This window comes from Macaca mulatta, chromosome 11 (genome assembly GCF_049350105.2).
Source record: "Macaca mulatta isolate MMU2019108-1 chromosome 11, T2T-MMU8v2.0, whole genome shotgun sequence".
Taxonomy (NCBI): Eukaryota; Metazoa; Chordata; class Mammalia; order Primates; family Cercopithecidae; genus Macaca; species Macaca mulatta.
The window spans coordinates 8,633,313-8,656,291 of NC_133416.1; the positions used below are offsets into that span (position 1 = coordinate 8,633,313).

The following is a 22,979-nucleotide window of genomic DNA, read 5'->3' on the forward strand; positions in this document are numbered from 1 at the left end:
CAGGCGTGGTGGTGCACACCTGTAGTTCCAGCTACTCAGGAGGCTGAGGCAGGAGAATTGCTTGAACCTGGGAGTCAGAGGTTGCAGTGAGCCGAGATGGAGCCACTGCACTCCAGCCCAGGCAACAGAGCGAAACTCCATCTCAAAAAAAAAAAAAAAAAAAAAAACCCAGAAAGATCTGACCTCACCCTACTGTATGTAGAATTTATCAGTTTAACTCTTAGAGATCAACTTAACCAGTTCCTCTCATTTGCCCACCCATCTCTGTCTTCAGATTTACAGACTAATGCTCACTCAGCCATTTTTACCTTGCTTCTCCCTATGTTCGTTAATTGTTGATTATTCTCAACAAACCACAAAAACACTGACACATTATAATTTGGTGCCTAAGCCAGAATAGTGGGGACTGCCCTCCATCTTCTTTGTTTGTTTTTTTGTTTTTGTAGCTTGTGGGCTTTTTAAAATTTGTATTGTTATTTGAAGTTCTAGGGTACATGTGCAGGATGTATCCCTACTGAATTTGGTCCACCAGGAGCTATGTGTTAGGAGATGATCAAATCTGTCACGTTACCATTGCTGCCTATACATTTGCAATAATTTTTTTGGTTTTACCTATCATAATCAATGGTTTCAGTAATTTATTAATTCCATTAATAATTGGGGCCCCAGAAAAAGTATTCCCAGGAATACATAATAGGTTTCTGATTTCTGCCCCTATCATTCCTCCTCCTGCAATAGTCTAAGCTGCTGGTAAACAGGGTGACCAGTCTACCCACCTGTCTGGGGCTTTGCCACAGTCTGAGCTGTCAAAGTGTCTCTCAAAATCTCAGGTTTATATGTATTTTGGAGTCTAGTAGTTAAGGTCAATTACTCACATATGTGGTCTGATGAGGTGTGACATAACACTCTTGCAGGGAAGGGAAATTACAATACATTTTCTTATCACATCAAAATATACTCCATATATTCCATAGTCACTCACGTAGCAAACTATAGACGTGAAATCATTTTAAAGCTTTAAAACAGCACTTTTAGCTGGAAATTTAGCCTAGGCAGGAGCCTCTATAGATCAAACCATTTTCTCATTACATTTAGCAAGTATTTCATCAATGTTAGATGCTACTAATGTTATTATAACAATTATTAATATTCAACCACAAACTATATCCAACATCAAAAATTGATATTTATTTGACCTGTATTAATTACAGCTGTGCTCTTACTACTTTCTCTTCTAGTTTTAGCCCTGGTATTACTATACCTGTGCTATTCACAAACATACCTTAATACTACTATGTTTGATCCCACAAAAAGAGGAGACTCAATTTTATATCAAAGTTTTTTCTGATTTTTTTCTCTTACAGAAGTCTATATTCTTATTTTACTCAGATTTAGAAGAGTTTCACATGTTGTAACATATTCAGGAAAAAAGAATTATTCAGTTACATAGGAATAGTCCAAAACACAATATCTATTGGTTCCCTAAGATTCACTGTATAAGCCTGATATGGCTTATACAAGATTGAAAAGTCAAGCCATAGGCTGGGAGAAAATAATTGCACATCATATATTTAATAATAAGTTTGTATCTAGAATACATAAAGAACTCTCATAACTCAATTTTAAAGAGTAAACAATAGGCAGAAAAGTTTGAACAGACACTTCCTCAGGGAAGATATTCAGATGGAAAATAAGCACCTGAAATTAACACCATTAGTCATTAGAGAAATGCAAGTTAAAACCACAACCAAATACCAATACACAAAGATTAGAATAGCTAAAATAAAAAGACTTTACAATACCACACATTGGCAAGAAGGAGGAGTAACTAAAATTTCTTATTGTTTAAATGCAAAATGGTACCAACGTTTGGAAAACAATTTGGTGGTTTCTTATAAAGGTAAACATAAATGTACCACATAACTTAGAGACCCTACTCCTACATATTACCAAAATGAAATGTTTACACAAAAACCTGTACATGATTGTTTATAGTGACCTTATATGTAACTACCCAAACCAGAAGAACCCAAATGTCTCTCAACTAGTTAATGGATTAACAAGTTGCAGAACATCCAAACAATGAAACACTGTTCAGCAATAAAAAGGAAGAACTACCTATACATGCTACAACAGGGATGAATCGCAAATGCATTGTGCTAAGTGAATGAAGCAAGACACAAAAGTTTCCATACTGCATGAATTCACTGAATGACATTCTGGAAAAGACAAAACTATAGGAATAGAAAGCATAGGGTTTGGCAAAGGAGAAGTTAATCACAAAGGGACAGAGGGAAATTTTTTGTTGTAATTTAACTTTTCTGTATATTAATTATGGCGGTGATTACATGACTATATCCCTTTGTCAACATTTGCAGAACTAATACACTAAAAGGGTATATTTTACTGTAGTATACTTTAATATAAAGTACATAAAGAGATAAAGCAATAAACTTTTCAGAAGAAAACATAGAACATCTTCATGACATTGGAGTAAGTAGTTTTCTTAACTAGTATACATATACCACAGGAAATAAACACAAGTTCCAACAATATTAACATTAAGAATTTCTTTTACTCATTTATTTATTTTGAGATGGAGTCCAGGCTGGAGTGCAAAGGCACAATCTTGGCTCACTGCAACCTCTGCTCCCCACTCCCAGGGTTCAAATGATTCTCCTGCCTCAGCCTCCCGAGTAGCTGGGATTACAGGCATCTGCCCCTACGCCCAGCTAACTTTAGTATTTTTAGTAGAGACAGGGTTTCACCATGTTGGCAAGGCTGGTTTTAAACTCCTGACCTCAGGTGATCCACCCACCTTGGCCTCCCAAAGTGCTGGAATTACAGGAATGAGCCACCGTGCCCAGTCTACATTAAGAATTTCTGTTCATTAAAAAGCACTACTAAAAAAGTTTTAAAGGTATCTCTCGTAAAGGGAGAAGTTTTGCAGTTCAGATGTCTATGAAGGGCTTATATCCAGAATATATAAACGATTCCTACAGGTAATAAAAAAAAGATAAAACAACTTAGAAAGAAATGAGCAAGATACTTGAACAGATGCGTCACAAAAAGTGATTTTCCAATAACCAAAGAGCATTTGAAAATTGCTCAATTTAATTAATCACCAAAGAAAATTCAAATGTGATACAACTACATCCCACCATAATGGCTAAAATGAAAAATACCTGAAAATTCCAAGTGTTGGTAAGGATGTGGAGCAAATACATCTCTCAGGCTTGAGGGAGTATAACTAATACTGAGAGGTGAAGCCAGCTGGACATCCTGGGTGGAGTAGGGACTTGGAGAAATTTTCTGTCTTAAAAGAGGATTGTAAAATGTGCCAATCAGCAGTCTGTAGCGAGCTAGCGGTTTGTAAAATGGACCAATCAGCAGGACATGGGTGGGGACAAATAAAGGAATAAAAGCTGGCCACCCCAGCCAGCAGTGGCAACCCGCTCAGGTCCCCTTCCACGCTGTGGAAACTTTGTTCTTTCACTCTTCACAATAAATCTTGCTGCTGCTCACTCTTTGGGTCCATGCCACCTTTAAGAGCTGTAACACTCACCATGAAGGTCGGAGGCTTCATTCTTGAAGTCAGCGAGACCACGAACCCACCAGAAGGAACCAGCTCCAGACACAATACATCAAAATACCTGTACAAAATAACCACAACAGCTTTATTCATAATAGCGCCAAACTAGAAAACACCAGCAGTAAGGTGAATACATAAACTGTAGTCTATTCACACAATGGAGTGCTATACAGTAACAAGAATGAAGAAACCACAACCATAGCCAATGATATTGTACATGGATCTCACGAACAATATATAAAATAAAAAATCAACAGAGGATTATACCCTTTATGATTCTATTTATATGGAGTTCCAAAGGACACTGGAAACTATATTGTTAGATGTTTACCTATTGGTTATGTGATGGAGGATGGTAACTGAAAGAATGTACAAATGGGATTGGGGATGTCAGTAATGTTTTTTTCTTGACCTGGATGACAATTACGAGTGTGTTCAATCCATGAAAGGTGTAGAAGAAAACAATATAATTGTATGGTTTTTTATATGCATTCAAACTTCAAAAATAACTTTAAAGAGTACTAAAAATTCTACTGAAGAAACCAGAAAAATAGTTTTAAGTAACCTAGAATGTGAGAAATATTTTAGTATCTGAATGGATCCTACCCCCGCCTTCAATTTTACTTTCAAGGCATTTCCCTTTCTGAAGTTGAGCAGCAGCTAAAATCCTTACATGGCCTTGGTAGAAAATGTAAGGCTTCAGGCTCTGTGGAAACCTTACAGAGAAAGTTGATGCAAGATTGCCATTTCTCTGTGTTAATGAGAGTTTATTTGGATGAAGCATAGTGAATTGTAAAGTAACTGTGACCCCAGGGCTAGAGGGAGAACCCTGCTCCCTGGGAGCATGGCTTGTTCCTTGGGCTTCAACCCATCTGAAGAGGAGTGTTGCAGATTGGATTTTTCAGAAGCAGATGCTAAAACAAAGTGGCGGTGGCAAAACATTTATTAGGAATTAATAACTTTGAAAGGAAGCAGAGCTGGGGAATGATGAGAGAACAAAAGGTGATACAAGAAGAATTTGAACTGTGATCCAGGCACAACAGAGACCAAGCTGAGTACCTGGACCAAACTGAGGGTCGGGCTGCTATTTCTCATGGCCCAATAACAAGATGCTGACTTACTGGGGAGGAAGAGAGTTTTTATCTCTGTAACCGGTTACAGGGAAAAGGCCCGGAAATTATCACCAGACCAACTCAAAATTACAAAGTTTTCCAGAGCTCATATACCTTCTAAGCTGTATGTCTATGTGTAAGTGTGCATTCATCTAAAGACATAAGTGATTCACTTCTTTTTTTTTTTTTTTTTTTTTTTTGAGACAGAGTCTCGCTCTGTCGCCCAGGCTGGAGTGCAGTGGCACGATCTCGGCTCACTGCAAACTCCGCCTCCCGGGTTCATGCCATTCTCCTGCCTCAGCCTCCTAAGTAGCTGGGACTACAGGCGCCCGCCACCGTGCCCGGCTAATTTTTTGTATTTTTAGTAGAGACGGGGTTTCACCGTGGTCTCGATCTCCTGACTTTGTGATCCGCCCGCCTCGGCCTCCCAAAGTGCTGGGATTACAGGCGTGAGCCACCGCGCCCGGCCAGTGATTCACTTCTTTTAATCTGTAACTAAGGTCTGAGTCCTGACGACCTTCCTCTGGAGCCTTAGTAAATTTGCTTAGTCGAAATGAGTCTAGGTGCTGGGGTACTTACCCTTATCTTGTCTCCTGCTAAATCACAGAGGTTTGGGGAGTTCCTTCAGACTTCCAATAAACGTGTTTAATCATGCTTTAAAGTTCAGGAAAGGCCTAGGCAAAACTCTTGCTGGGCTTTTGTTACATTCCAACCTTTGTATAAGAGCACTGGCTTTTAATCGTTAACCACTGTGAAACAGTTGTTATGGAGGCCTGTATTAGTGAGACCTGGCCTGCCACAAAGCCATCTTGGTAGGGAGGGCTGGAGGTGCTGACTCAGTATTTCAATAATAAATTGTTCTTTTTTTTTTTTTTCTTTTGAGATGGAGTTTCACTCTTGTCATCCAGGTCGGAGTGCAATGGCGTGATCTCGGCTCACTGCAACCTCCGCCTCCCAGGTTCAAGCAATTCTCTTCCCTCAGCCTCCTAAGTGGCTGGGAGTACAGGCGCACACCACCAGACCTAGCTAATCTTTTTGTATTTTTAGCAGAGACAGGGTTTTGCCATGTTGGCCAGGCTGGTGTCGAACTCCTGACCTCAGGTGATCCATCCACCTCAGCCTCCCAGAGTGCTGGGATTACAGGCGTGCCCAGCCATAGATTGTTCTGATCATGTATTTCTAGTTCATAGAAAGGAAAAAAAAATCACAGGAACCACAGAGGTCACAAGTATGATGGGGGAAAAAAGCTACTCTTCACACCATCAAAAGTATAATTCAAGGCAATAACTCTTTCATTTTCTGCACTCAGAGCTGTGTTTGCTACTTAAAATATCTGTGAACCAAGGAAAATTTCAAATGAGCAGCAGGGTATAAAGCAAATGAGAAATTTAAGCTGTTCTCCCAGTAGAAGGCAGTTATTACTAAATATATGTACCACAGCATTATCATCATCACACACATGAAACAAATTATCACTGTAAGCAACCACAATTTCAGTTATCTTATTTTCCTTAGGAAGTCTACCATCACTCACCGGATTTTTACCTAAATGAATTATTATTAATGTCAAAGAACAATAGTTTATTACACCAACATCTGTAGCTATCATAGCATTACTTAGTTTATATTTTTATGTATGACTGATTTACTCCACATCACTTAAAATATTGCCAACCACCAACAACATAAAAACAAAATGCCAGGTCAAGAATACAAATAAAATAGCTTTTCTGGCGGGCGCGGTGGCTCAAGCCTGTAATCCCAGCACTTTGTGAGGCCGAGACGGGCGGATCATGAGGTCAGGAGATCGAGACCATCCTGGCTAATACGGTGAAACCCCGTCTCTACTAAAAAATACAAAAAACTAGCCCGGCGAAGTGGCGGGTGCCTGTAGTCCCAGCTACTTGGGAGGCTGAGGCAGGAGAATGGCGGGAACCCGAGAGGAGGAGCTTGCAGTGAGCTGAGATCCGGCCACTGCACTCCAGCCTGGGTGACAGAGCAAGACTCCGTCTCAAAAAAAAAAAAAAAAAAAAAATAGCCTTTCTATCTCCACTTAGGATATTATCAACCTTTCCTTTCCCCCTTGCACGAATATTTTTAGCATTGGATTAGGAATTTAGGTTAGCCAGAACGAGAACCCTCGAAGTCTTAAGCAAGTATATCATACTTAATTCCTGAAAAATAAGGATTGTAAAACTTTATCTCACATTAAATAAATGAAAATTAAACACTTTTATTAAAGTAAAACCTCATTAGACTCGTAGGCTCCAACCCCCATGGTACCATTTTGCATTTAAACAATAAGAAATTTTTAGGTACTCCTCCTCCTTGCCAGTATGTGGTATTGTAAAGTCTTTTTATTTTAGCTATTCTAATCATTGGGTATTGGTATTTGGTTGTGGTTTTAATTTGCATTTCTCTAATGACTAGTGATGTTAATTTCAGGTGCTTATTTTCTTTTTTTTTTTTTTTTTTTTTAGTTTTTAAACAGGTGCTTATTTTCTGAGTATCTTCCTTGGGGAAGTGTCTCTTAAAATCTTTTTGCCTATTATTTACTCTTTTTGAGTTATGAGAGTTCTTTATGTATTCTAGATACAAACATTATCAAATATATGATGTGCAATTATTTTCTTCCAGACTATGGCTTGCCTTTCAATCTTTTAAGGGTCTTCTGAAGAAGTAAAGTTTTTAATTTTCATAATATCTACCTTATCAGTTTATCCTTTGGTGTTGGTCTTATGTCCAAGAACTCCCTGCTTACCCAAAGTGACAAAGATTTTTCTTTTAAATTTCTTCTTCCTAGTGTTGGTGATGAGAAATTGGAAGTCAGTATAATTGCATTTCCTTTGAGAATTATGTGTTTTTCCACTCTGAAATTTAGATGAGGATTTATGTTTTAGCTAAATCCTGAAAATGTCTCATCTGTTGTAGTTAATAATTTTTATTGATTGTCCTCTACTCCATTTAATATTTCTATAACTTGGATGCATATTGAAATTTCTGTATGTGTATCCTCCATTTCTGTTTTATACTCTTTGTCATTATTCCCATTTTACTGTATTTTAGGAGAATTACTTAGGTCTCTCAGGTCAACAATTTTTCTGGCATTATCCATTCTGTTCTTCACTTATTATCTTAAAGGTTTTCTTTCTATTTTCATAGGGCAAATTTTTATTTTTATAATCTATGGCTTTTCAAATTAATAAAATAGGCCGGGCGCGGTGGCTCAAGCCTGTAATCCCAGCACTTTGGGAGGCCGAGACGGGGGGATCACGAGGTCAGGAGATCGAGACCATCCTGGCTAACACGGTGAAACCCCGTCTCTACTAAAAAAATACAAAAAACTAGCCGGGCGAGGTGGCGGGCGCCTGTAGTCCCAGTTACTCGGGAGGCTGAGGCAGGAGAATGGCGTAAACCCGGGAGGTGGAGTTTGCAGTGAGCTGAGATCCGGCCACTGTGCACCAGCCTGGGCGACAGAGTCAGACTCCGTCTCAAAAAAAAAAAAAAAAAATTAATAAAATATCGTTTAATGTCTCCTTGAATATGTTACTTATAGTTCTTTTCTATATCTTCTCTGTTTTATAAAACATGTTTCCTTGAGTGTAAAGTATTTCATTTGTTGTACTTACTGTCTTGTTTTCATGGTCTTGCAAACCAAAAATGAAGATTTCCTCCTTCCCAGGGTAATCAAGGAAGAAGCCTCTCACTCGTGAGCTCCCAAAGCTGAAATTCTATTTAAGCCATTCACTGCGTTTTCTACATGAGAAAACAAATTATTTTCATGTGCCATATCACTACCAAAAATAAATATTAAATACAGTTCTATTATGTACGTGGTGTGTTAGTGCTCTTCAACATGTAATAATCTACTACTACTGTACTTAATCATATGAATGCACATATGTAATTGTACGTGGAAGAATATATTCCCTGCATGTCAAGTGCCAGTGCCTGGGCGGGCAATTTCCAAAGCACCTCTTCAGGTAGTCTGTTTCCATCCTGGGGACCAAGTTCAACTTTCAGGGTTTTTTTATTTGGTTTGGTTTTTGGGTTTGTTTTGTTACTGCTGTTTGTTTTGAGACAAGGTCTCACCATCCTAGCTGGAGTGCAGTGGCGCGATTTTGTGTTGTTGCTGTTGTTGTTGTTTTGTTATTGTTTTTAGATGGAGTCTCGCTCTGTCGCCCGGGCTGGAGTGCAGTGGCGCGATCTCTGCTCACTGCAACCTCCGCCTCCCGGGTTCAGGCGATTCTCCTGCCTCAGCCTCTCGAGTAGCTAGGACTACAGGCATGAGCCACCGCGCCCGGCCCCCCAAGTTCCAGTCTTGATTCTACCTCTTGTTAGCTGTGAGATCTTCAGCAAGTCACGCCGTCGGTCCGAACCTGGATTTCCTCATCCATCAGTACCGCCTTCTCTTTGCTGCGCGCGCCCTCGTTGCCTGGCAACCGGAGGCGACGCCCGGAATGAGATAGAGAGTAGGCCGGTGCATTGGGTGAGGGCGCAGGACAGAGGCGGTTTTGACCGTTGGGCCTTGTCAGTTGCTTAGGACTCGACCGCGTCTCCAGTCAGTGGCCTGAGGCGACTCCCGGATTGAGCGTACGCGCGTGCGTAGGCTGCGCGCCCACCACAGAGGCGGTTCCGACCGTTGGGCCCTGTGAGTTGATTGGGACGCACCAGGGTCTCCAATCAGTGCCGAGTTCCTCCTCCCCCTCCCCCTCCTCCTCCTGGGTGGAGAGCGCTGCCGCACCTGCGGAACAGGGGGCGCCCCTTCCACAAACCTGAGGGCTGCGGGTGCAGCGTTGTCAGATGCAATACGGTACCGCATGCACAGTCAACTTTGAATTTCAGATAAACGAGTTACTTTTGAGTGAAAATATAGTACCATGCAAAGATATTCGTTGGTTATCTGAAATTCAGAGTTACCTGGGAGTGCTGTGTTTATTTGCTGAGTCTGGCACCGTGGCCCGGGCCGCTTCCCTGTCCACTCTGGTTGGGTCTCCCAGGCTTGGGCAAGGAGCCTCCTTCTATGTCCTGTGGCAACTTCTTCAGGCTGGAGGCAGCTGTTTCTGTGGAAAGGGGCTTTCGTATGTTGAGCGAAGATGCCTATTGGTGTATATGAAAAATAACACTACTAAGCCGGGCGCGGTGGTTCAGGCCTGTAATCCCAGAACTTTGGGAGGCTGAAGCGGGCAAATCACGAGGTCAAGAGATGAAGACCATCTTGGCCAACACGGTGAAACTCCGTCTCTACCAAAAATACAAAAATTAGCTGGGCGTAGTGGCGCGCACCTGTAGTCCCAGCTACTTGGGAGACTGAGGCAGAAGAATCGCTTGAACCTGGGGGGCAGACGTGGCAGTGAACCGAGATCGCGCCACTGTACTCCAGCCTGGTGACAGAGCGAGACTCCGTCTCAAAAAAAAAAAAAAAAAAAAAAAGAAGGAAAGAAAAAAAGAAAAAGAACACTACTTAAAACAGGAAAGATATGTTATTTTCGTCGTTCATGGACAAGAAACAAGTCCTCAGCGAGATGACAAGCCTTGCCCACTTCCGGCTGATATGCCCAGAATTCCCACACAGAACCTCGACTTGGCCCAACCCTTAGGCCGGAAGTTTTCCCGTTAGAGATGATGGTCCCCTTCTCATGTTCATCTTTCTGGCGCAGCAGCAGGAGTCTGTTCCCATTTTTATGTTATTTCACTTCAAGTGACATTGAGATGTCTATGCAGTATTTTTGTCTTTGGAGTATATCGTACTGAAGAAATACAGTGAAGATACTGTGTTCCAAAGTCAGTTGTAATAATACTTTCCTCTGTGTGGTTAAGACAGCAATGCCAACTCGCTAGGGAATTAGGCTTATTTGTGCCACTTTGTTTTCAGTTTTAATGACTGTATTTACATATACATGCATGCACATTCCTTTCTCCGCTGCTTTGAATTCGTTTCCCCAGTACAAAAGATGGCATACTGTGTGCAATTTCTGCACCTTGCTTTCTTCACTTCGCCCTGTGTCCTAGAGTTCACTCTCTACTTTAGAACTTCTGCATTCTCTAGTATATCTGCATAATAATACATTGTGTTGCTCTGCCTCATCAGTCCTGAATTTGATGAATATTCAGATGGCGCTCCAGTTTTACTATTGTAAATAATGGTGAAAATAACCATATGCATATGCCATTTCGTATTTTTGCAAGCATATCTTTGAGATAGGATCCAAGAAGTGAGATTGGTGGGTCAAAGGATAAACACGTGATTTTATAGATTTTGCCAAATTCTCCTCCATAGGGGTTTTATCATTTTGTTCTTTCATGGCCATCATGTGACAGAAGAGCAGTACTGGAGCTTATGAACCTCGGGATGTCAATGTTTCTGAAATTGTATGCAAATATTAAGTACATTTGTCCAGGGATAGGTTTAGATGCATTGGCATTCTGTCCTCTATAATTGCCATGCTCATTCCTATATCAGGGCCCTTCCTCATATCTAGAAGGCTCTTCTCTTCTTTGCCTTGTTTTCTGTTCTTTCAGTAAATTCAAACTGAGCTCAAATGTCACCCCTCAGAAAAGGTTTAATTCACTTCTCTGACTTGTTCAGATCTCCTTTTTTGGGTTAATTTTTGACTCAGGGGTACACGTGCATGTTTGTTACATGGATATACAGCTAATGAGGGGATTGGGCTTCTAGTGTACTCATCACCCAAATATTGAACATTAGCCAGGGATGGTGACACATACCTGTAATCTCAGATACTTGGGAGGCTGAGGCAGGAGAATTGCTTGAACCTGGGAGGCAGAGGTTGTGGTGAGCCGAGATTGCACCACTGCACTCCAGCCTGGTAACAGAGCAAGACTCTGTCTCAAAAGAAAAAAAAAAAAAAAAGAAAATTGCTCAATTTTGTTAATAATCAAATAAATGCAAATTAAACCCATAATATGATACAACTACATCCCCACTATATGGCTAAAATTAAAAATACCTGAAAATTCCAAGTGTTGATGAGGATATGGAGCAAATAGATCACTCAGGCTTATGGGAGTAGATTACTAATACATCAAAAGACATTTACAGGCTGGGTGTGCTGGCTCATGTCTGTAATCCCAGCACTTTGGAAAGTCAAGGTCAGAGAATCAAGGCCTTGATCACAAGGTCAAGAGATCGAGACCATCCTGGACAACATGGTGAAACCTCATCTCTACTACAAATACAGAAAATTAGCTGGGCTTGGTGGTGTGCACTTGTAGTCCCAGCTACTTAGGAGGCTGAGACAGAATTGTTTGAATCCAGGAGGCAGAGGTTGCAGTGAGCTGAGATCACACCCCTACACTCCAGCCTGGCAACAGAGCAAGACTCTGTCTCAAAAAAAAAGACACGTACAAAATAGTCATAACAGCTCTATTCATAATAGCTCCAAACTGGAAAACAGCAGCAGTAAAGTGAATAAGTAAAATGTGGTCTCTTCACACACTGGAGTGCTATACAGTAACAAGAATGAAAAAACTACAACCACAGCCAAAGAGATTATACATGTATCTCACAAACAATACATAAAACAAAAAATCCAACAGAGGAGATTCTATTCTTTATAATTCTATTTATATGCATTTCCAAAGCATATTGGAAACTACATTGTGAGATGTTTACCTCTTGGTTATGTGATGGAGGATGGTAACTGAAGGAATGTACAAATGGGATTGGGGGTGTCAGTAACGTTTTTTTCTTGACCTGGATGACAATTACATGAGTGAGCTCAATCTATGAAAGGTATAGGTCAGAACAATGTGACTTGGGTACTTTGTTTTTTTTTTTTTTTTGAGACAGAGACTTACTCTGTCGCCCAGGCTGGAGTGCAGTGGCGCGATCTTGGCTCACTGCAAGCTCCGCCTCCTGGGTTCATGCCATTCTCCTGCCTCAGCCTCCCAAGTGGCTGGTACTACAGACACTGCCACCATGCCCAGCTAATTTTTTTGTATTTTTATTAGAAACGGGGTTTCACCATGTTAGCCAGGATGGTCTCAATCTCCTGACCTCATGATCTGCCCACCTTGGCCTCCCAAAGTCCTGAGATTACAGGTGTGAGCCACCGCGCCCACCAACTTGGGTACTTTTTTCTACGCATTTAGACTTCAAAGACAAGTTCAGAGTGTAGTAAAAATTCTACTGAAGAAACTAGAAAAACATTTTTAAAGAACCTAAAAAGTTAGGTGGATATGTCAGACATATTTCAGTATCTGAAGGAAACCTTCCTCCCCTCCAATTTTAATGGCAATGCATTCTCCTCTGTGAAGTTGAGCAGCAGCTAAAATCACCAGTCCAGCAAGTCCTTGGTGGAACATGTAAGACTTCAGGCTCTGTGGAAATCCTCACAGAGATAGTTGATGCAAGCCTGTCAATTCTCTGTGCTCAATGAGTTATTTTCAGAGCGCTCTGAGGCAAGGATGAAGCTTAGTGAATTGTAGAGTAACTGTGACCTCGAGGCTGGAGAAAGAACCCTTCTGTCTGTGGGTATGGCTTGCCACCCAGGCATCCACAGATCTGAAGAGGAGTTTTGCAGTTTGTGTTTTTCAGAAGCAAATTCTGAAATAGAGTGAGGGATTCAAAACACGTGCTAGAATGAATACCTGTGACAGGAAGCAGAGTGGCGATGGTGAGAGAGCAGAATGGGATTGAGGAAGAATCTGAACTGCAGCTCAGGCACAAGAGAGCCCCAGCCATGTTGGCAGGGAGGGCTAGAGCAGGTGCTGGCTGTTACAGTAGGTTATTAGTAAATCGGTCTGATGACGTGTTTTTGGTTCATAGAAAGGAAAATAAATCACAGGAGCCACGAAGGTCATGATAGACTGACTGGGAAACAAACTATTCTTCACACCATCAGATGTATAATTCAAGGCAATAACTGTCTTATTCATTGTCTGCACTCAAAACTGTGGTTGATGCTCAAAATATCTGTGAACCAATGAAAATGTCAAATGAACAGCAGGATGAAGAGCAAATGAGAAACTTAATCTGTTCTTCCAGTAGAAGGCAATAATTATTATATGTTGATTCATTCTTCCTGATTGGTTAATCAGAAACAGGTTTTGAAATTGGTGAAAGGCTTTGGAAATGTTGACTTTAGGAATAGCCTGAAATGATACCAATGAGTCCATTAACCCATCTCAAACAAGTACTTCTCACAGAGAAGTGGTGAAGACTCCCCTTTAAGCATCTACATCCAGGTACCCATGGGGGTTCTATGACAGTTGGAGCTGTCATAGAACTGTTGGCTGAAGTGGGTTGCTTGGCACAGGTTGGTACGTAACTTAGAAAAAGAAGGAAATGACACTGAGAATTTGTGATGAGAGAAAACAGGATGGATAACTACTATCTAGAGAGCTGAATAAACTATGGGAAGAAGTTGGAGAATAAAAGCCGGTAAGAAAGACAGACTGATAAGAGAAAATTCGAAAAAGGAGTTAGTACATGAGAGAATAATAAGAAATATTATGAAATAAGCCTATTTCTCTTTGACACTCTCCTAAAATGTCTTCAGCATGCTCCTCTCACCTAAGACAATTGAGTACCCTTGCTGAGAGCACTTACGACAACAGCAGGGACTGTATGGATAGATGGGCTGAAATGCAGTCATTCTTTCCACCTGATGCTACTTTGTTTTTGTCTTCTGTTAGGATTTCATGAAGTCCCTCTGTCTCTGACAGAATGCCACCGTGAGTGAGCTCAGGGTGCACATGAAGCATATAAGACAGAGAGTCATGATAAGACTGAAAGTGTAATCAGCAGTATGATGGATATTATCTTTTCCTGTGTCCCCATTAACACACATGAATAAGGCCCAGGACACAAATGATCACTGCACCAAATGGGTTTTGTGGTCAGTGGTCAGTGATAGTGAGGAAGGATGGCCAAGAAGATCACCTGTAGAGACATGTGTCCCAGAAAGTAGACCAGATACTGTTTCAACAGGGACTTTTGCTGGGATAGGTCAAAAGTCATGTCTTCCATCTTTGCGTCGTCGGCATCACTGACAATGTCATGGGATCTTTCTTCATCTACAGACTGCTTCTTATGCATCTTGGTTTGTTTATGCATATTCTGAGAGACAACAAACTCCATCACAAAAAGGATGGAGGAGAAGATAAAGCCAACCATGTCCCACACTCCTGGAACAGGCCATGTGAAGTGGTTCTCATAGCACTCTGCTAGACAGGCTTCCGCTATTCCCGTGGCACTGGAATTCTTCCTTGATATCAAGCCAGGGGATGTGCCCTACATGCACAACTGAAGCATGAAGAAGAGCAATGCTGAACCACAGTGCTCGCCCTATGTAGAAGTTGGTGGGATCTCTGCTCATCTGCAGTATGACAGGTGCCACACCCAAAACTTCGGATCTCTCGGCCATCTTGGAATCTAGGAAGACAAAGTAGCATGTAGTACTAGAATGTCAGCCTGAGAATCAACATGTCTTGTTCTGAACTCCATTTAGGATCAATAAGGTAAATTGGCAAGACTAACCTCTGGCAATCGGTGTGTCCCTCCACTCAAGCTCCTCCTGTCACACTAACTGGATTGTGCTTTAGATGATCCTAGCTCTCTATAATTTGTGACATTGCAACATAAGATACAGCAAAATTATCTCTGTGGCCTATTTCAGAAAAATCTAGAACCTGTCTTCTCAGTAGAAATTAAATACCTAGCTGGGCACGGTGGCTCACGCCTGTAGTCCCAGCACTTTGGGAAGCTGAGGTAGGCAGATCACCTGAGGTCAGGAGTTCGAAACCAGCCTGGCCAACATGGAGAAACCCCCGTCTCTACTAAAAATACAAAAAATTAGCCAGGCATGGTGGCGCATGCCTGTAATCCCAGCTACTTGGGAGGCTGAGGCAGGAGAATCACTTGAACCTGGGAGGCAGAGGTTGCAGTGAGTCAAGATCGTGCCATTGTACTCCGGCTTCGATGACAAGAGCGAAACTCCATGTCAAAAAAAGAAAAAAGAAATTAAATACTTATTGTGCTATGAATTTGCTGCTTGTAGGTAAATTCTTCTCAGGTCTAATATCTGTCTGTCTAGTTTTCTCCATCGTCACTCTCACTCCTTACTATTACATGATCATCTCTCTCTTGGCTTTCAACAATAGCTGCCTAATGTCAATTTCCTCCCATTCTCCACTATTGCCACAGGCTTTCTGTAGCAAACCTTATTTTCCCTTTTGCATGCTTTTCTAAAAAAAGGTTTATACTCTTTCAACATCGTTTACAAGTTCCCACTTAGCAATTCAATTTAATTTTTGACCATGACCTCCAAACCCATTCACATCATGCTTCACCCAATTTCTAGCCTTATACTTGCAACGTTTTCTTTTAGTCCTGGGTCTTCACACTGCTATACTTTCCAAGAGTGATAATTTTCAGAACAGCCCTCATTCAATTCTTCAGCTACGTAACTTCTACTAGTGACCAAATTTATTGAGTTGTCATTCCCTGCAGGAGGACATCCTTGCTCTTCCAAGTCTAAGTTAAGAGGCATTATTTGGTTTTCTTACCTTGTCTTAGGACTTACAACACTGCCTGTTTATTTGCTTTTAATATCTACTCATATGTAAGTGTAACCTCTTCATAATAGGAAATATGTCTAATTTGCTTCCTAATTTATACTCAAGGCTGGCACATTGTAAATGTTGAATAACTATTTGGGGAATACATTCTTACATGGAAAAATAACTGTTGCCCCCATGTGATATATGTACTTTCAATATACTGGCATATTATCTACAGAAGTATTAGAAGCTAAAGAAAATTAAAAGCTAAGAGAAAATTCTTAAAGTCCCAAATTCCCATGTAGGATATTGATTGTGATCTTACAAGCCAAGTTAGACTTACATGACATGGAAAAACACATATGTAGGACCTAACTGCCTTTTTTATTTTGTAGCTTGAAAATGACTGCCATGGTTTATTTTTATTTTTTACTGATACGTAATAGTTGTACATATTTATAGAACACATGTAATATTCTGATGCGGGCATACAGTATGTAATAATCAAATGTGGGCATACAGTATGTAATAATCAAATCAAAGTAATTGTGATATCCATGAGCTCAAACGTCATGTCATTTTCAGGAACATGGCTGGAGCTAGAGACCATTATTCTTAGCAGACTAATGCAGGAACAGAAAACCAAATACCACCTGTTCTCACTTATAAGTGGGAGCTAATGATGAAAACACATGGATACATAGAGGGGAACAACACACACACTGAGGCCTATTGGAGGGTGAAGGGTGGGAGGAGGGAGAGGATCAGGAAAAATAACGATGGGTACTAGGCTTAACATCTGGATGATGAAATAATCTGTACAGCAAACCCCTATGACACAAGTTTACCTATGTAACAAACATGCACATGTACCCTGAACTTAAAAGTTAAACAAAATTTTAAAAAGGTAGTCTGTAGGGCCCAGACTTATCAAACATCCTTAGACTTTATTGCACTGTGGCCCTGTTAGATTTTCCTGAGTTGGATCTTGTTCAACTGCCCAAACAGAGGCTGATACTTTGTGGGTTGTGTAGTTATTGATAACTTGTCACCATCTTCTCATAATTGAAAGTTCATGGGGAAACCTTACCATCTGGTTTTGCTATAAATGGATTTTGTTCATTGCTCCTTGGTTTTGCTGCCCTAGATGCAGATTTTTAAAGTGCACTGTACTAAAACCACCTACCTAGAATCTGCCCCATCTTCATTCTTAAAACACTTTTCTCTCCACTTGGCTTCTGGGATAAAAGTTTTCTGATTTATCTTTTATCTTATTGACTGCTGCTACTCAGCCAGCTTTGCCGTTTTTTCATCTTTGTCTTGATCTCCAGATGCTGGTAAATCCTGTGGATTGACCTCCAATTCTCTTATCTCCACAATTCATATTCACATATCTAAGTAAGGTCAACCATTCCTGTGACTTTAAGACAATGCGACCGGGCACGGTGGCTCACGCCTATGATCCCAGCACTTTGGAGGCCGAGGTGGGCAGATCACGAGGTCAGGAAATTGAGACCATCCTGGCTAACATGGTGAAATCCCGTCTGTACTAAAAATACAAAAAAACTAGCCGGGCGTGGTGGCGGGTGCCTGTAGTCCCAGCTACTTGGAAGGCTGAGGCAGGAGAATGGTATGAACCCGGGAGGCGGAGCTTGTAGTGAGCCGAGATCGTGCCACTGCACTCCAGCCTGGGTGACAGCACGAGACTCTGTCTCAAAAAAAAAAAAAAAAAAAAAAAGACAATGCATATGTTGATAAAGCCCATTTTTTTATCCCCAGATTTTACCTTTTCTATCAAATTCACACATGAATAACTGTCCACATGTATGTCTAATAAACATTTTAAAAGTTAACATCATTAAATGGAACTCTTGTCTTCACTTTCAAACCACTCCTAGCCCTGTGTTCCTCATTTCAGTAAATGACAGTATCATTCATCTGGTTGTTCTTGCTAAAAACCTAAAAGTCATGAGTTTTCCCTTTATAGCATACATTTATTCCATCAACAAATCCTGTCAACTAAGCCTTTAATATGTATCCCAAATCTTACTACTTCTCACCACTTGTATCTTTATTTCAGTAGAGATAATAGTCACATTTCCTAGTATGGATGAAAATAGTCAAACTCTGTAAAATATTTGAAGAGATTTATTCTGAGCCAAATATGAGTGACCATGGCCCATGACACAGCCCTCAGGAGGTCCTGAGAACATGTGCCCAAGGTGGATGGGGCACAGCTTGCTTTTATATGTTTTAGGAAGGCATGAGACTTCAATCAAATACTTAGGAAATACATTGGTTTGGTTCAGAAAGGCGGAACGATTCAAAGCAGGGGCTCCCAGGTTACAGGTAAATTTAAACATTTTCTGGTTGACAATTGGTTGAGTTTATCTGAAGACCTGGAATCAACAGGAAGGAAATGTTCAGACTGGGTGTGGTAGTTCCTGCCTGTAATCCCAGCACTTTGGGAGGCCAATGCAGGTGGATTACTTGAAGTCAGGAGTTCGAGACCAGCCTGGCCAACATGGTGAAACCCTGTCTCTACTAAAACTACAAAAATTAGCTGGGCATGGTGGTGAGCACCTGTAACCCCAGCTACTTGGGAGGTTGAGGCACAAGAATCTTTTGAACCCAGGAGGCGAAGGCTGCAGTGTGCTGCGATCGCGCCATTGCACTCCTGCCTGGGTGACAGAATGAGACTCTGTCTCAAAAAAAAGAAAGCAATGTTCAGGTTAAGATAAAGGATTGTGGAGATCAAGTTTTATCGTGCAAGGCCGGGCGCGGTGTCTCATGCCTGTAATCCCAGCACTTTGGGAGGCCGAGGCGGGTGGATCACGAGGTCAGGAGATTGAGACCATCCTGGCTAACACAGTGAAACCCCGTCTCTACTAAAGAATACAAAAAATTAGACAGGCGTAGTGGCGAGCGCCTATAGTCCCAGCTACTCGGGAGGCTGAGGCAGGAGAATGGTAATTTTAGAATTAATTTTAATTATTTAATGGTGGGAATGGTGAGAATGGTGAACCCAGGAGGCGGAGGTTGCAGTGAGCCGAGATCGCGCCACTGCACTCCAGCCTGGGCAACAGAGCAAGACTTCGTCTCAGAAAAAAAAAAAAAAAAAAGAAAAAGGTTTATCGTGTAGAGTAAGCTCTCAGATAGCAGACTTTAGAGAGAGCAGGTTGTAAAATGTTTCCTACCAGACTTAAAAGGGTGCCTGGCTCTTAGTTGATTATCTCCTGGATCGAGAAAGGAAGGAGGGAAAACAAAAGGGGAGGGGATTCTCTATAGAATGTGGATTTTTCCCACAAGAGACTTTGCAGGCAATTTCAAGATATAGCGAGAAAATATATTTTGGGGTAAAACATTTTTATTTTCTTTCTAGTTATGCCAGAGTCAGATTGGAAAGTAAGTCACAATATACAGGATTAAATAAAACCCATCTGATGAGAATTTATGGTTTGTAGGTCGTGACTCCCCATATCCCTTAATTTGGGCGAGATAAAAAATCAGAGGTTAGTCCTCACTAGATATCTGCTGCATTTCTAACTGGACTTCCTTACTTCACTTTTACCCCACTATACCTGTTTTCCACACAGCAGGCAACGGTTCTTGTTAATACATTACAAATCCTGCACTATCACAAATTTTTTAAATCCAGTTTACTCAAAAGAAAATCCAAATTTCTATGCCGGGCGCGGTGGCTCACGCCTGTAATCCCAGCACTTTGGGAGGCCGAGGCGGGCGGATCACAAGGTCAGGAGATCGAGACCACGGTGAAACCCCGTTTCTACTAAAAATACAAAAAATTAGCCGGGCGCGGTGGCGGGCGCCTGTAGTCCCAGCTACTCAGGAGGCTGAGGCAGGAGAATGGCGTGAACCCGGGAGGCGGAGCTTGCAGTGAGCCGAGATTGCGCCACTGCACTCCAGCCTGGGCGACAGAGCGAGACTCTGTCTCAAAAAAAAAAAAAAAAAAAAAAAAAAAAGAAAATCCAAATTTCTTTCCATGGCCTATTCCCCCATACATAATCTTACCCCTGCTTGTCTCCCTGGCTGGATCTTCATTTTCTCATCTCATTTATTGCACTCTAACCACATTTTTTATTCTTTAAAAAATGCCAAGTTTGGTTTTTTTTCTGATTTAGCATGCCAGCACCTTCTTCCATCTGCTTGAAATAATCTTTCTCCAGATTTTCACATGGCCTGTTCATTTATTTCATTACCAATATCTGCCCAGGCGCAGTGGCTCATGCCTGTAATCCCAGCATTTTGGGAGGCTGAGGCGGGCAGATCACGAGGTCAGTCTGGCCAACTTGGTGAAACCCCGTCTCTACTAAAAATACAAAAACTAGCTGGGCGTGATGGCACATGTCTATAATCCCAGCTGCTCAGTAGGCTGAGGCAGGAGAATCACTTGAACCTGGGAGGCAGAGGTTGCAGTGAGTCAAGATCGCGCCATTGCACTCCAGCCTGGGTGACACATCGAGACTCCGTCTCAAAAAAAAAAAAAAAAAAAAAAAAAAATTACCAGTATCCTTGGCAAGTCCATCTAAAATAGTATTCATTGCTTCTAACACTCTGTAGCCTTTTACTTTGCTTTTACTTTACTTTACTTTAACTTTGCTTTACTTCACTACAACAATATCTATCGTGAAGGTTGATATCAAATGATAATATGATAATTTAGCTGATACAATTTTTGTTGAGCCTCCAACTAACTGTAAATGAGAAAATAAAGCCTAAAGTTCATCGTACAGCTAATGACCATTTGATATTTTCTCTGTGAAAGTTTGCTAATCAGCTGAATAATTTTACTCCTATAAGAATAGCAATAATTATAGTGGCTCATAGAAAATATGCTCATGTATCAACATCCATTTCTACTGTAAATATATAACGAGTTCTGTGTTAGTCTGCTTGCATTGCTCTAAAAGAATACCTGAGGCTGGGTAATTTATGAAGAAAAGGGGTTAAGTTGCCTCATAGTTCTACAGGCTGTGCATGAAGCATAGTGCCAGCATCTGCTTCTGATGGGGGCTTCAGGAAGCTTACAATCATGGTGGCAAAGGGGAGACAGTGCCCCAAGGTGAGAGTGGGAGCAAGAGAGATGCCAGACTCTTCAACAACTAGCTCTTGTGTGAACTAACAGAGTGAGAACTCATTACTTCATGCGGGATCTACCCACGTGACCCAAACACCTCCAAATAAAGCAGGAATTAAGAAATAATTTGTAGGCAGCTAGAAAGGGTAAAGGTTCTCAGTGTAAATTTTCCTGTAATTAGAGCAACCCCCAAACCATTTATTTTTTAACAGAAAGGCAGCTTGAAAAACCAGGCCGACAAGCTTTGATATGCAAATGCCGGCGATTAGAAACTAGGTCCACCCAACATGGCCAGCATGACAAGTGCCTCCCTCTCCTCCTTGTCACCACACGTGCCAAGTGTCATGGCAGCCTCCAGATTAACTCACACGTGTTCAGGATATCGTGGTTGCCTGTATTTGCATATTAAAGGTTAAGGTGGGAGTGCCAGGTTTTTCGGGCTACGTGAACCAATCTCCTGGGCCCCATGCAAATTAGACACCTCCTCCTTCAGCCTCCTAATATAACCAACTACTCTGCCACGCACGGGGTTTCCCTCCCGGAGCCCCCCTCCCTCTGTCTCTGTAATGGGGAGCTTCTTCCTTCTTTCTTGCCTATTAAACTCTCCACTCCTTAAAACCACTCTCTGTGTCCATGTCGCTTTATCTAAATGATGCTAGACCAAGGACCCTGCTGTTCCTCCATTCATCAGAGCAGTATCATTTTGATTGCATTGGCCGGGAATTCATTCATTGGAGTGGTGACTGCAGAGCAAGCCCCAACCTCAAATCTCTCCTTTAATCTCAAAGCTCTCTTCCTACTATCCTGTTGCAAAACTTTCCTTCTTTCTCTATCCGCGGTCTCTTACTCTCTCTCTCTGTGAAAAGTGCAGGGATTTTTACAGTTCAGTGAAACAGGTCTGTTAGGAAAAATGGCAAACACTGCAGGCAGTAACTCAGTAAGCGCGCAGCTCTGTGGCGTCTCTGGGGAATACATGGTATTTCTAAGCCAACATCGCCACCTAGTGGAAGTAGAAATCCTCTTCAGGAGGCACATTTTTTAGAGTAACAATTAGCTTCATTTTGCGCCGCTAGAAATCAGGTTCTAAGCTACTTCTGTGAACGGGAAAGTTCTGCCTTCAGCAGTTAGAAGTAATATGCCCTCAACAGGGCGCAGTGGCTCACGCCTATAATCCCAGCATTTTGGGAGGCTGAAGCGGGTGGATCACGAGGTCAGGAGATCGAGACCAGCTGGCCAATATGGTGAAACCCCGTCTCTACTAAAAACACAAAAATTAGTTGGGCCTGGTGGTGCGCACCTGTGGTCCCAGCTGCTCCGGAGGATGAGGCAGGAGAATTGCTTGAAACGGGGAGGCAGAGGTTGCAGTGAGCTGCACTCCAGCCTGGGCAACAGAGTGAGATTCTGTCTCAAAAAGAAATAATATGTCTCCTGCCAAATTTTAGTCTCGATATTGTCCCATAAGCAGGAAAATGGCCATTCTGTTCCTACGTTTTTTAAAGACACCTAGTCTGTTTCCTGTTAAAATGGTATAATTAGTAAGGAGATTTTAAGTTCAGAGGTTAACCAGAACCATTTTTCTGAGGGTAAATGCTTTAGCATGGGCCGTAATAGCAGGCAGTCTAGCACATTGCCTCTGTTAAAGGAGCCTTGC

General features: G+C 41.6%; 1 protein-coding gene and 1 long non-coding RNA gene across 2 annotated transcripts in view; both read right to left on the reverse strand.

The window, feature by feature from the left end:
• Nucleotides 1-1,168: 1,168 nt before the first annotated feature.
• Nucleotides 1,169-9,307, reverse strand: LOC107000745 (uncharacterized). The gene is made up of 3 exons (XR_013400849.1): nucleotides 9,036-9,307; nucleotides 3,186-3,653; nucleotides 1,169-2,996 (listed from the first exon to the last, which is right to left on the reverse strand). It is a non-coding gene; the product is annotated as an uncharacterized LOC107000745 (long non-coding RNA).
• Nucleotides 9,308-13,576: 4,269 nt separating this feature from the next.
• Nucleotides 13,577-22,979, reverse strand: part of APOBEC1 (apolipoprotein B mRNA editing enzyme catalytic subunit 1) — a 36,589-nt gene continuing 27,186 nt past the window's right edge. Inside the window, exon 5 of the mRNA XM_077953519.1 lies at nucleotides 13,577-15,103. Within this exon, the coding sequence (XP_077809645.1) occupies nucleotides 15,044-15,103 (60 nt within the window). The 3' untranslated portion in view covers nucleotides 13,577-15,043. The remainder of the gene's footprint in view (nucleotides 15,104-22,979) is intronic.